Genomic DNA, 15118 nt, shown 5'->3' with positions numbered 1-15118 from the left:
TGCGCGATATCTACCCAGTTAATAGAGGCCATGTAGTACCTTAAGGCATCGTAATTTCCTTTTCTGAAATTAAAACCCATTCCTTTGCCTTTTACTTTTGCTACCTCTCTCGTTATCATCCACCGTAGAACTCCGTGATCACTTCCTGCTACTGGTTCCTCTACTGTCAGCCCTGTTATGTCATCTGATTCATGTGTGATGATGAGGTCTAGGATATTCTTTTCTCTAGTACTTTCCCTGACATGTTGATACAAATAACAGTCATCTAGTTGATTTAAAAATTTTGTTCCCCATGTCGAGTTTCCTTCCCATTTACTCCAATCAATTAGAGGCAAATTGAAATCACCCATAATAAGGCATTGACGCTTACTTGCCCATTCCATTTGCATGTAGAGGCTTTTGTCATAGTCTTCACAATCACCTGGTCTGTAGATTACGCCTACTCACATTGTACCTTTGTTTCCAACTATCTCACACCATACAGACTCTATACTAGCATGTGAAATGTCTGAATCTGGGAAAGCTATCGTCGCACTCAGGCTGCTTCTGATAAGAAGCATTACCCCACCACCCCTTCTATCTACTCTATCCTTCCTAAATACAAGGGGGTGATTATCATTATACAATGATAATCACCCCCTTATCCTTACTAGCTCAAGTATTTCTGTTTGTGAGAAAACACCACAAACTGTGGTGTTTTCTCAATGATATACAGGAATTTCTCAATGATATAAATTCCCATTTAGAGAATTTTAAAATTCTCTAAATGGAAATTTTCCCTATTTCTGCTATTGCAAGACTCCTCACACCTCTTGTAGGAAATACCACCCACACTATCAGCGGCGACTTCATTCACCTTATTAAAGAGCTCTCAATTTTTGACACGCTGTTATGCTGTCATTTGATGTAGTGTCGCTATTTACATTAATCCCTGTCCAACAGGCCATAAACTGCACCAAGGGGCTCCTTGTGAGTGACTCAAACCTTTCTAACAGAACACCACTGTCCACTGACGACATCTGTACTGCCCGCAACCTGAGCTTGTCAGGCAGCGTCTTTACCTTTGAGGATTCCATATACCAGCAGGTACATGGCACTGCCATGGGTGCCCCTGTTAGTTCCGTTGTGGCCAACATTGCCATGGAAGAATTGGAAGAACAGATATTCCTGAACCCACCAGTACCTATTACAACATGGTGCAGATATGTTGATGACATCTTCACCGTCATCCCACGTGGCTCTGAAACAACATTGCTAGAATATCTCAATTCCCTGTCTGTGTTCATCCAGTTCCCTCTAGAGTTAGAAGTAGACAGATCTCTCCCATTCCTGGATGTCCCAGTAAAACGCGTGGGCCCACATTTGGAAACCTCAGTATACTGTGAGCCAATGTGGTGCTGTCAGTTCACAAACTACAGATCCGGCCATGCTCCTAGTCATCTCAACAGCACTGCCCACATTCTATTCTCCAGGGCTTGGAGCCATTCCAGCACAGATGAAGCTAGGCACAAGAAGATTTCTAGAGTGAGGACAGACTTGATCAATTGTGGCTACCCAACCCACATATTAGACAAGTGCTTATTACAAGCACAGGAGCTCACAGTCCACCTGAGACCGCCATCAACTCAGGACAATGTACCTACTGCCTACATTCCCTACTATCCAGGCATGTTGGGCCAGATCTCAAAACTCCTCCAAGAATACTGCATAAAATGCGTGCAGCTGCCTGGTAGAAACTTACGTTCTCTAGTTTCCAATGTAAAGACCCCAGTCACCCCTCTCTTACGCAGCAGTGTAATATACGGCATAGCCTGCAAAGCTGTTATGACAGCTGACAGCTGCTACATAGGAGAGACCTCGAGACGTCTTCAAAAGCCTTGCAGAACACGACAGAGCGATTCGCCTTGCTGAGACTGACCAGTCTGCAATTGCGGAACACTTCTGGTCCACCCACCACGACCTCAATCCCAAGCGTGACTACGAAGTAACTGACCACTCTCGACACTTTCGCCACCCCCCCCCCGGTTAGAGTCACTCAATATATTGTGTAATTCGAAAGCCATGAACCACTGCAAAGGCATGAGACTACGCCCCATCTTGGAGGCAACCGTTTTAAGTCTAGATGAGCGCTGGAGAAAAAACTACGCATATCCATACCGCAACAATGAACATGTTTAATGATTGATTGGCCTACCTCGTACCCTCACCCAGTTTCCATTTCTGTTGACAAAGAGGCATGTTCAGCCTTGAAAGCTACAAGCATCTATTTGTGATTAAAGATATTTTATTTTACTGGTTATATGCCTAATTATTTGTTATTCTTTTAAGCATTCATTTCCAAAAAAGTCCTGTGTCATCTATGTTAAAAACTTGTTGAGCAGTATAATGCCCCCCCTTCAATAATTTTAATAAGTTCTTTTTTGAAAAATTCGGCTCCTTCTTGATCTGCACTTGCAGCTTCTCCCTGGATTGCTATGTTGTGTAGGTTATAGCACTTTTTAAATCTATCAAACGAGATCTTACTAGTGTTAAATGGTTCCACATTATTTTCGAGGTGAGCTTTCTTCAGATCTTCATATAGGCCAGTGGTTCCCAAACTGTGGGCCACAGTTTGGGAACCCCAGAGTGCTGCAGCAAACTCACAGGGGCAGCACGAGATATTTTAAATTTCCAAGGGAAACACAGCAATACTCAACATCTGTTGGACACAATGCGAACTACTAGCTCGAGGTAGTTGACAGTTTCAACATTATTACAATTTCAACATTACTTATTAAGTTGATTGGACCTAACAAATAGATACTTGTAGCTTTCAAGGCTGAACATGCCTCTTTGTCAACAGAAATGGAAACTTTAGATAAAATTATTCTAACGGACACAGTTGGGCGAGGGTACGAGGTAGGCCAATCAATCATTAAACGTGTTCATTGTTGCGGCATGGATATGTGTAGTTTTTGAAAAAATTACCGAGACACTAAGGGCGCTGTGAACCAAGAAAGTTTGGGAACCTCTGATATAGACCAATCACTTTCTCCTTAATAATAATTGAACTTAATGGAATTCTGCATTGGATATTATCTTCAATAAAATTATTTAGAAGTCTCTTCATTTAAATTATAATAGCCAGCCTAGCCCTAGTCAATTTAGTTGCCTACAGTAGAACAGCTGTCCTCCTCACTGCTAAAATTAATTCTTTATTTTTTATAATGGTTCTTACAGTTGAACCCACCAGTCCTAAATTATTAAACACATCCACTTGTTGTTGACCGGAATCAATTCACTTCAAAATGTCCAATTTAATTTTCAAACTCAATCTATTTCTAATCTTTGTAGTAGTCTTCGTACCGCATCCAGATGTTGTCGCTTTTCATTCTTATTCGGCATTATTAACTCTATGAAAATGTAACTCTGATACATTAATTACGATACAATGTTCAAGTAAACTAACTGTTATGGACGGTGTTTAACACTGTACTGGGTGATGACTAGACTTCGATAAATGCATATAACACACATATTACAAGCAACACTGCATATTCCGTAACTTGATCATTATTTCAAATAATGATCTCGGAACTATGTAACATGTCAAAGGACTGCAATTAAATTAGCACGGGAGAAAATTTTACTGAGCGTGGGAAAATTTCTCAAGTCATCATGGGAAGTATTTTAATGCTGTTTTGCTATTCTTTCTCATGCTATCGACTACATCAGATGAAACATTTTTGGCCAACTGAGCTAGCCGGGTGGATAAAGTGCCTGCCTGGCAACCCAAAGGTCATAGGTTTGATTCCTGCCTCAGGCTTGGATCAGAGTAGAATATGCAAAAACTTTGGGAGGTACAATATGGCCACAGAAGCCAATGAGCCAACAACTAAAAAAAAAAAAAAAAAAGTTTTTGTAAAGCAAAAAATTCAATCTGTAAAAGAATTTAATTTAAAAATTCAATCAGCACACTTGTAAAAGAGCACTATTGAGTTGTGATAGTGTTATAGTCAGGTACGAGTTATATTATAAGAACAGCATTATAGTGAATCAGCGTAAAGCGAACACGTTATAACAAGGGCCTACTGTAATTACAATATGTATATAAAAAGGGGTAGAATTTTTCTCAGCCTGGTCTGAGCTTGTTAACAGGAGAGACTGCTTCTACAGGGATGGGATATACTTAAATGGAAAGGGTGCAAGAATATTTGCTGATGTTATCGAGGCAGTGTTAGGTAGGTTGGAAAACTGCTAGCTTGGGGGAATAAACAGACTAATAGATTAACAGCAGCTGCTGGCAGAGTTGAAAGTGATTTTTTGCACTGCTTCTATTGGGATGACCAGCAGCCTGAAAAACAAGATGCAGGGGATTTCAGAGACTGCTGGGAGTCATTGGAGTACAAGTAAACATGCTAGGGGTTTGGTAAATAAATTTGATGAATTTGAGGTGTTAGTCAAAACATCATAGGCAAATATTGTTGGGATATCAGAGATGTGGTGTCACACAGATATAAGGCATGCAAAAATGGAATTTGGGGAGTACAATGTGTACAGGAAGGATAAACAGGACAGGAAAGGAAGAGGGGTTATGCTATTAGTTAAGAAACACAAAATACAAGGAAGTACAGCCCGTCGACATGGCTGCACAGTGCAGTGTTGAGTCAGTTTGGTGTGACATAAGCTCTGAAAAATCGAAATAGAGTGAGCCAGTAAATCAGTCTTATAATGGGGGAATTTTAATTTCCCAGATATTGCCTGGAATTCGTGGGTTGGTCACACACACACACACTAGCAAGGCTTTTGTGGATTTATTGGATGACTGTTTTCTACAGCAGCATGTTCGGGAGGCAACAAGAGGGAGTAATACTCTTGATCTGATTATCAGTAGTGATTCTTCATGCATTAAGAATCTGCAGATAAAGGAACCACTAGGTGGCAGTGATCACAGTGTGCTGAAGTGGGATTTACTTAAAGAGGTAACTACCATCAAGGGTAAAGGGAAGGGTTTTTGCTTTTGTAAAGGTGACTACGGTGGTCTGAGACATTATTTAAATTCTGTACGGTGGAACCAACTGATGATGTTACCAACAGCAAATTCAAAATGGGAAGCATTCTTCGAATGCTTCCCATTTTGAATTTGCTGTTGGAAGCTACTTTTTATCTTGGAAGCTACTAGGATTTTAATACAAACAAAGAAATATTGTTCAAGATTTAGGCCTAAATGGATGTCAAATGAACTAATTAGACATATGACAGAGAATAAAAATGCATGGGATACATATAAATTAATATGTGACACAAAAGCCTATGATAGATATAAGCTGGTCTGTAACGAAGTCACAAAGGAGGTTAGGCAGGCAACGGCAGATTATGAGAAATCTTTGGCAAAGGATGCAAAGAAAAACAGCAAAGAGTTCTTTACTTATGCAAACTCTAGAAGGAAGGGAATGAATCAGATTGGTCCACTAGATATCGATGGTTCAACTGTTGATGATCCTGCTCAGGTAGCTAACAAACTAAATGAGTATTTTGCATCTACATTCACACATTCAGGGAGGGGAATGCCAGAGGTGAATTAAACTCTGGCAGTGAGCTAGATGATTTTGTAATAACTGAGAGGAAAGTGGAGGAGAAACTGTTGAAGGTAAACATAATTACGAGAGCTTCCTTGGACTCAGAGGAAAGGAGGATCAAAGGGCAACAAGTAATTATAGACCTGTTAGTCTAACTTCTGTTCCAGGGAAAATAATGGAGTCACTGGTTAAGGAAGTGATGCAGGATCATCTAGACAAGACTGCAGTAACAGTTCAGACACAGGATGAGTTTGTTAAAGGGAAGTCTTCTCTGACCAATTTGATTGGATACTATGATGTGGTCACAAAGGAACTGGATGCAGGGAATAACTTTGATATCATATATTTGGATCTTAGAAAGGCTTTTAATACTGTTAGCATTAGCAAAGGCACATAATGGAAGAAAGCAAGCTTATATAGCATCAGCCAAAAAAAAAAAAAAAACACCCTATTTTAGCCATCCACTCGGTCCAAATGTTTGTCAAGTTCTCCTTTGAATCTATTTAAGCTATCAACTTCTACAACGACAGATGGAAGTTTGTTCCACCAATTAGCCACCCGCTGGCTAAAGGCAAACTTCCGCACATCTATCCTATAACTGTCTTTCCTTAATTTGAATTTATGCCCTCTCAGGCGATTATTCTGAGCAAGAGGAAGAATCCCATCCGCACTGAGCATGCTCAAACCATTGAAGACTTTGCACACCTCAATCAGATCACCTCACAGGTGCCTAGTCTCTAGACACTGTAATTTGCAAAACTTGAGCCTTTCTTCGTAAGAGCAACCCTTTGTTCCATTCGCTGATCTTCTTGCCCTTCTCAGTACTCGTTCCAACAGCTCTACATCCTTCTTAAAATGAGGCCTGACCATTGCCTTATACAAGGGGATAATTACCTCCTTATTCCTGTTGGAAAAATTTCTGTATATCATTGACAAGACACCATGAGCTACCCTTGCAGACCGTCTACACTGTTCAGAAAACTTCATATCTGCCTGCACAATTACCCCAATGTTACTTTTCATTCTCTACCACTGTCAGTGTGGTACCACAGAGTTAATACATTACTCCGGGATTACTGCTTCCCATATGTAGTACTTTACATTTGTCAATGTTAAACTTCGTTTGCCACCTCTCAGCCCATCTGCTCAACTTTTCTAGATCCTTTTGCAGCAGTTTACTGTCATTAGTATCATTAACAGCCCTGCCAACCTTTGTATCGTCTGCAAACTTGGACATTAAGCCTGATGTACCATCATCAATAACATTTATAAATACAGAAAACAACAATGGACCCAACACTAAACCCCGAGAGACTCCACTAATAACATTACTCCACGAAGAGCAGTGTCCATTCATTACCACTCTCTGTGTTCTCCCACTCAACCATCCCTTTATTCATAACAGCAATTTGCCTCCAATGCCACACAGCTCCAATTTGTGCAACAGTATCAAAGACTTTTCTAACGTCCAAATATATGATATCAAAGTCATTCTTTCCATTCAGTTCCTTTGTAACTACATCATAGTATCCGATCAAATTAGTCAGACAAGACTTCCCGTTAACAAACCCCTACTGTGTCCGAGCTATAACTGAAGTCTTCTCTAGATGATCCTGCAATGCTTCTTTAACCAGTGCCTCCATTAATTTATCAGGAACAGAAGTTAAACTAACAGGTCTATAATTACCCGTGTCTCCCTCTGCTCCTCCTTTGTGAATTGGGATCACATTTGCATATCTCCAGTCCATGGGTACCTCCTCTGAGTCCAGGGACGCCCTCATAATTATGGCTAAGGGTTTGCTTACTTCCTTTCCCACCTCCTTTAATATAACTGGATAGATTCCATCCACCCCAGGTGCCTTTCTTTTGTTTATCTTCAAAAATTTCTCCTCCCCTTTACTCTCAGTTATTACAAGATTATCTAACTTACTGCCAGAGTTGAATACACCTCTGGCATTGCCCTCCTTGAATAACCCCTTATTTGTGAATGTCGATGCAAAATATTCACTTAATTTGTTAGTTAGCAGGATCATCAACAGTTGAACCATCAATATCAAGTGGATCAATCTGATTCATCCCCTTCCTTCTAGAGTTTACATAAGTAAAGAACTCTTTGCTGTTTTCCTTTGCATCCTTTGTCAAAGATTTCTCGTAATCTGCCTTCGCCTGCCTAACCTCATTTGTAACTTGGTTACAGACCAGCTTATATCTATCATAGGCTTTTGTGTCACATATTAATTTATATGTATCCCATGCATTTTTATTCTCAGCCATATGTCTCATTAGTTCATCTGACATCCATTTAGCCCCAAATCTTGAACAATATTTCTTTGTTGGTATGGAAATCCTAGTAAGCTTCCAAGATTAATTCTTTGAATGCTTCCCATTTTGAATTTGCTGTTGATAACATCATCAGTTGGTTCCACCGTACAGAATTTAAATAATGTCTCAGACCACTGTAGTCACCGTTACAAAAGCAAAATCCCTTCCCTTTACCCTTGATGGTAGTTACTCTTTGAATAAATTGCACTTCAGCACACTGATCACTGCCACCTAGTGGTTCCTTTATCTGCAGATTCTTGATGCATGAAGAATCACTACTGATAATCAGATCAAGAGTATTACTCCCTCTAGTTGCCTTCCGAACATGCTGCTGTAGAAAACAATCATTCAATAAATCCACAAAAGCCTTGCTAGTGTGTGAGTGACCAACTCACAAATTCCAGTCAATATCCGGGAAATTAAAATCCCCCATTATAAGACACACTAATTTACTGGCCCGCTCTATTTCTCTGCACAATTGCTTATTATACTCATCAGATTCATTAGGCCTATAACACACACCTACTCGAATTTTTGCTTTCCCAGTACTTACGTCACACCAAACAGACTCAACATTGCATTGTCCACCCACATCAATTGGATGCACTTCCTTAGATTTTATGTGTGTCTTAACTAACAGCATAACCCCTCCTCCCTTCCTGTCATGTCTACCCTTTCTGTACACATTGCACTCCCCAAATTCCAGTTCTGCACTGCTTATGTCTGTGTGACACCATGTCTCTGATATCCCAACAATATCTGCCTTTGATGTCTTGACTAGCACTTCAAGCTCATCGAATTTATTAACTATACTCCTAGTTGGTGTACATGCAAGTATACATGCACCTGTTTCTACTCTTAGTTACTCTAACTATTTACTTGTTCCACTATGACTCCCAGCAGTCTTGGAAATTCGCATTGCCTTGCTTTCCAGGCTGTTGCACATGAAAGACTGCTGCACAAATTGGAGCAGTGTGGCATTGGAGGCAAATTGCTGCTATGGATAAAGGGATGGTTGATTGGGAGAAGACAGAGAGTGGCAATCAATGGACGCTGCTCTTTTTGGACTAATGTTATTAGTGGAGTCCCTGAGGGTTCACTGTTGGGTCCATTGCTGTTTTCTGTATTTATTAATGATATTGATGATGGCACATCGGGCTTAATGTCAAAGTTTGCAGACGATACAAATTTTGGCAGGGTTGTTAATGACACTAATGACAGTATACTGCTACAACAGGATCTAGAAAAGTTGAGCAGATGGGCTGAGAGGTGGCAGCTGACGTTTTTTTTTTGGTAGTTGTTGGCACATCGGCTTCTGTGGCCATATTGCACCTCCCAAGGTTTTTGCAGTACTTTGATCCAAGCCCAAGGCGGGAATCGAACCCGCGACCTTTGGGTTGCTGGGCAGGTACTTTACCCACTCGGCTAGCCCGGTCGGCATAGCTGACGTTTAACATTGACAAATGTAAAGTACTGCATATGGGAAGCAGTAACCCCAGAGTAACGTATCAACTGTGTGGTACTACACTGACAGTGGTAGAGAATGAAAAGGACCTCGGGGTAATTATGCAGGCAGATATGAAGTTTTCTGAGCAGTGCAGACGGTCTGCAAGAGTAGCTCATGGTGTGTTGTCAATGATATACAGGAATTTTTCTTGCAGGGATAAGGAGGTGATTATCCCCTTGTATAAGGCAATGGTCAGGCCACACCTTGAGTACCACATACAGATCTGGAGGCCTCATTTTAGGAAGGATGCAGAGCTGCTGAAGCAAGTACAGAGAAGGGTAAGAAGATTAGTGAATGGAACAAAGGGTTGCTCTTACGAAGAAAGGCTTCAGTTTTGCAAATTACAGTGTCTGGAGACTAGACACCTGCGAGGTGATCTGATTGAGGTGTATAAAGCTTTGAATGGTTTGAGCATGCTCAATGCGGATGGGATACTTCCTCTTGCTCAGAATAATCGCCTGAGAGGGCATAAATTCAAATTGAGGAAAGACAGTTGTAGGAAAGCTGTGCGGAAGTTTGCCTTTAGCCAGCGGGTGGCTGATTGGTGGAACAAACTTCCATCTGTAACTGTAGAAGTTGATAGCTTAAACAGATTCTAGACAAACATTTGGAGTGAGTGGATGGGTGTAATCAGTGTAATTTTTTTTTTTTTTTTTTTTTTTTTGCTGATGCTACATAAGCTTGCTTTCTTGCATCATGTGCCTTTACTAATGCTAATGCTAATATACACTCTAAACAATTACTACTTACCTTTAGTAACTCATTAAGTTCTGCCACCTCAATTAATGTGAGCGTGGATATTTCTTTCACAAGATCTTTGATTTTTGTAGAATATTCTTTACTTTCATTGATAGGTGTAGGCGGTAAAAGGACTTCTGAACATTTGTGCCTATTACAAACGTTGATGAAGAAAAAAACACTGTTAAATCTGAATGTCAATAAATATTACTATTAAAAAATAAATAAAAAAAAAAATAAAAATAAAAAATTTTTAAGATTTGTCCCAAATAAATGGCTGCCCCAATTAACCGGCGGCCAAAATAACTGGAATCCACTGTGTGTATATATATATATATATATACACTGGTGTTCAAAGAAAGTGCATCACCTAGGAATTTCACATTTCCAACCCTTTTTCATGATGGTATGTTATATTAATGACTAGCATCACAAATAGAAATATAAACAAAAGATATTTATTAATAGTCAAGGGAAAGCTAAGTAATATTTGACAGGTGCTCTCAAAATATTCCAAAATGACCATTTGCAAACTTTATAAAAGTTTTGGTAAACACGACAATTATGGGTGAAATGTTATCAGAAGCCCTCAATTTGCTTCAGTTTATCATTTTAAATGGAACACAAAATGAAAAGTTCACCAGGTGAACTTTTCACCCACTAATATTTAGTTGAACCGCCTCTGACCCTGATGACAGCAGCACACTGTCAAGGCATTGACAAGAGCAATTTCTGAAGATAATCAACTGATAGTTTGTGGTTTTAAAAACAAATTATGGCTTCCTGAAGTTCACGAAGCATCTTTGGTTTCTTTCTGGCAACTGCAGATGCCACACGATGGCAACAGTTCTCTATAGGATTCACGTACAGACTGTTTCCTGGCCAGCTAACAGTTGTAATGGACAATTCTTCCAACCATTTCCTCACCTGTAACAAATGTAAACACATTACTGTCGAACCTCTAATGTAGAAATGAAGCTAAACTAACTACAGAAGTACCTACTTACACTTTTCGCCCGTCGCCCGATAACAACGAGCAGAGTTGTCCTGAAAGATGCAGTTACTTGGCAGGTTGAAATGGTCTCTAATGGTTGGCAGCAATTTGCCTCCCAATATAGCCAGGTATCCGCTGACATTTACGGAACCTTTTATAAACTGCAGGAGACCTACTTCATGATACGAAATGCACCCATACCATTTGGCTGGTAGGGAATTTCACTGTAGACACCATACAGTCTTGATGGTATTCTTCACCACGTCTATGGCGAATCGCTTGTCTCCCATCAGATCATGCAGGTTGAATTTCTTCTCATCTGAGAAAATAACTGACTTCCACTGCTCGGGGGTCCATTTGACATGCCCCTTACACCGAATTAATTGGGCCCTTTTAATTTTTTGTGTGAGGAAGGACTTCTTCTCAGGACAACAGGCTACAAGTCCATTTTTGAAGAGGCGTCTTCTGACTATTACTGCACTTGCTACCACTCCTGTAGGTTCTTCCCATTCTCTTTTCAGCTCAGACGAAGAAGCTTTATGATTTTTAAGGCATAAGTGCTTTAAAACACTTATGCCTTAAAATCTATGCCTGTTTTGGCGTAGATATTCCTTTTTTTTCCTATCAGCAGAACCAGTATTCTCGAGTTTGGAAAGAAATCTACTCAATGTCGACTGATTACAAGACACTATAAGCGATATGACAGGAAGAACATCCTTCCTCACGTAAAGCAACAATAGCACTCTTTCTTCGGCATCAACTGCACGTAACTCGCCATCCTGACACAAGCAAGGAATGACTGCAACCCTTGCAGAGCGTGATTATATAGCTGAAAGTAACAGCTGATGCAATATGACATCACCTATGTGTGTCAATCTTATCTGATGCAACCTGTACGAAATATTGCCACATACTTACGTTATTCGGGCAACAATTACAATTTTAAGGTGTGATGCACTTTCTTTGAACACCAGTGTGTATATATATATATTGGTCGATTTTATTTAATTAAATGGTATTTATCGGTAGGGAATTAGGTGTATATGGACCAGGCTACCAAGTTAGCAAATGTAAACTAGCTTTAGCCTGGGAGGCCTATAAACGTTATATTAATGAAATGGTATTAAAAATAATATGATGCTAAATATTGAAAATAACAATAAAAATGATAATAAACAATGTAAATTGCAAATAACATTCCCTCACTTGGCCATCTGTCTGTTACTTCAATGTTATTTGGAGGGAGGGAGGGAGGGAGGAGACAGAGACCTGTCTCCTCCCTCCCCTGCCCAGGGATGAGGTTTTAAAGGGACCCAGGTTTGAGTACCCAGTTCAGATCGCCAAATGGAGTGTTGGCAGCAAAGCCACAGTAAGTCTTTGTTGATGATGGTTGTCAGTTCCATATAGTGTTGAGTCCGGTAGGAAGGTCAAACTGCCCATCCTGCTCCATGGGTGGAATATGTTAGCTGGCAGTGGAAACCCACCAGACGAGAGGGGTGGGAATCTGATTTGATACTATGATGTGGTCACAAAGAAACTAGATGCAAAGAATAATTTGGATATCATATACTTGGATTTTAGGAAAGCTTTTGATACTGTGGCACATGGAAGACTACGGTACAAATTAGTATTAGCATACGATGTACAGGCAGGGCTGGTTCTGGTAGGTGTGCAGTGTATGCATGCACGCAGGCGGCCAAATCCCTAGGGTGGCCGATTGTGCACTTTAAAGAATAAAATTAAAACGTAATTTAATATTTTAATATAGTGGTCGGCGATGAAATAGCAAATGTGGCATTGTTAATAAACAATATTGTATTCTCTAAAGGCTCATTCACAATGAAAATTAAACATAAAAATAACGTAACAAATGTTAAATTAAGAAGTCATACCGACATCCACAATGGGAACATAAACATATTTGGTAACCGTGGAAACACAACATGCTCTTTTTTTCATACTTCAAAAAATTGATGTTTGCAAGATATAGCCATGCAGTTTAGGGCTATAAATAACGCCAAAGCACATATGTTAGGTGTTTTGCATCAGAAAACTTAGAAGTGCAAGCACAGGCGATGGTGGATTCATCCGTTGAAACAGAGAAGGATTGAACAATGGGACTTATATAACCTCTACGCTTCTGTCTTGTTTTAGACAACGTAAACAAAATCATAAAAGCATGGAATTGCAAACTTTCATGTTAACGTGTTATGATTAAGTTTAAGGTTACACTTACGTAATTCATTGCGAATGGTTTCATTAAATAACATAGGTACAAGGTTTTGTGCTTATGTTATAAAGAGAGAAATGTGCATGAACGTTATTAATTTAAATATTCACCCAACAATCAATTCTCTTGTCGACTGTTTTCAACATTTTCACAGCAAAAAATTCATTACTACCAAGTGAGCATTGATAGGGGCGGCCAAATATCTCTAGCACGCAGTCGGCTTACAGTCCAAAACTGGCCCTGTGTAGAGGCATACGATGCAAGAAAGAAAGCTTATGCAGCATCAGCCAAAAAAACACCCTCCCATTTCACCCCTCCATTCATTCCAAACACCTGTCCAGCTCAGTCATAAATTTATTTAGGCTATCAACTTCTACAACAAAAGATGGAAGTCTGTTCTATCAATCAACCACCCTCTGGCTAAAGGCAAATTTCTGCACATCTATTCTACAACTGTCTTTCCTCAGTTTGAATCTATGCCCCCTCAGGTTCTTAATCGGAGCAAGAGGAAGAATCCCATCAGCATTCAGGTTGCTCAACCCATTCAACGCCTTATACACCTCAATCAGATCACCTCACAGGTGCCTACTCTCCAGGTGCTGCAATTTGCAGAACTTATGCCTTTCTTGGTAAGAGCACCCCTTTGTTCCCCTCAGCAATCTTGTTGCCCTTCCTTGCACTCATTCTAGCAACTCTACATCCTTCCTGAAATGAGGCCTCCAGACCTGTATACATTACGCTAGGTGTGACCTGACCATTGCCTTGTACAACGGGATAATCACCTCCCTATCTCTGCTAGCAAAATTCCTATATATCGTTGACAAAACACCATCACCTACCTTGGCAGCCCGTCTGCACAGCTCAGCAAAACTTCATATTCCACTGCACAATTACCCCAAGGCCTTTTTCACTTTATACTTCCCTGAATGAAGTACCACATAGTTGGTAATTTTTCTTGGGTTATTGCTACACATATGCAGTATTTTGCATTTGTCAATGTCAAACTTCAGTTGCCACTTCTCAGCCCATTTGCCCAACTTATATAGATCCAGTTGGAGTAGCATACTGTCTTTGCTGTCGTTAACAATCCTGCCAACCTTTGTATCATCTGCAAACTTGGACATTAATCCTGATATACCTTCATCAATATCATTGATGAACACACAAAACAACAATGGGCCCAGCACCAAACCCCTGGGGAATTCCACTAATTACATTTGTCCACGAAGAGCACTGTCCACTGATTATCACTCTCTCTCATCTCCCACTCAACCATCCCTTTATCCATTGTAGCAGCTTACCCTTAATGTCATACCTCTCCAATTTGTACAGCAGTCTTCCACGTGCATCAGTATCAAAAGCTTTCCTGAAATCCAAATATATGATATCAAAATTATTTTTGGCATTCAGTTCCTTTGTGACCCACATTAATATCCAATGAAATTGGTCAGACAAGACCTACCTTTAACAAACCCATGCTGGTGTCATAACTATTACTGCAGTCTTGTGTAGATAATGCTGCAATGCTTCTTTAACCAGTGACTCCATTATTTTTTCCGGAACACAAGTTAAACCAACAGATCTATTGTTACTTGTGTCACCTTTTGAACCCTTTTTGTGAATCGGCGATACATTTGCACACCTCCAGTCCACGGGGACCTGAGTCCAAGGAAGCTCTAATAATTATGGCTAAGGGTTTGCTTACTTCCTTTAATATAACTGAATAGATCCAGTCCACTTCAGGTGCCTTCCTTATGTTTAACTTCAAC

At 40.1% G+C, this 15118-nt stretch overlaps 1 protein-coding gene across 1 annotated transcript in view; it reads right to left on the bottom strand.

Annotated features, from left to right (window-relative positions):
- Window positions 1–15118, bottom strand: part of mRpL12 (mitochondrial ribosomal protein L12) — a 71040-nt gene that overhangs the window by 39453 nt on the left and 16469 nt on the right. The window contains exon 2 of the mRNA XM_090377063.1: window positions 10138–10276. Coding sequence (XP_090233189.1) covers window positions 10138–10276 — 139 coding nt within the window. The remainder of the gene's footprint in view (window positions 1–10137; window positions 10277–15118) is intronic.

This window comes from Mastigoproctus giganteus, chromosome 7 (assembly GCF_048544385.1).
Source record: "Mastigoproctus giganteus isolate SK-2022 chromosome 7, ASM4854438v1, whole genome shotgun sequence".
Taxonomy (NCBI): Eukaryota; Metazoa; Arthropoda; class Arachnida; order Uropygi; family Thelyphonidae; genus Mastigoproctus; species Mastigoproctus giganteus.
The sequence above is the reverse complement of the archived record's forward strand: the minus strand, read 5'-3'. Positions and strand labels throughout refer to the sequence as shown.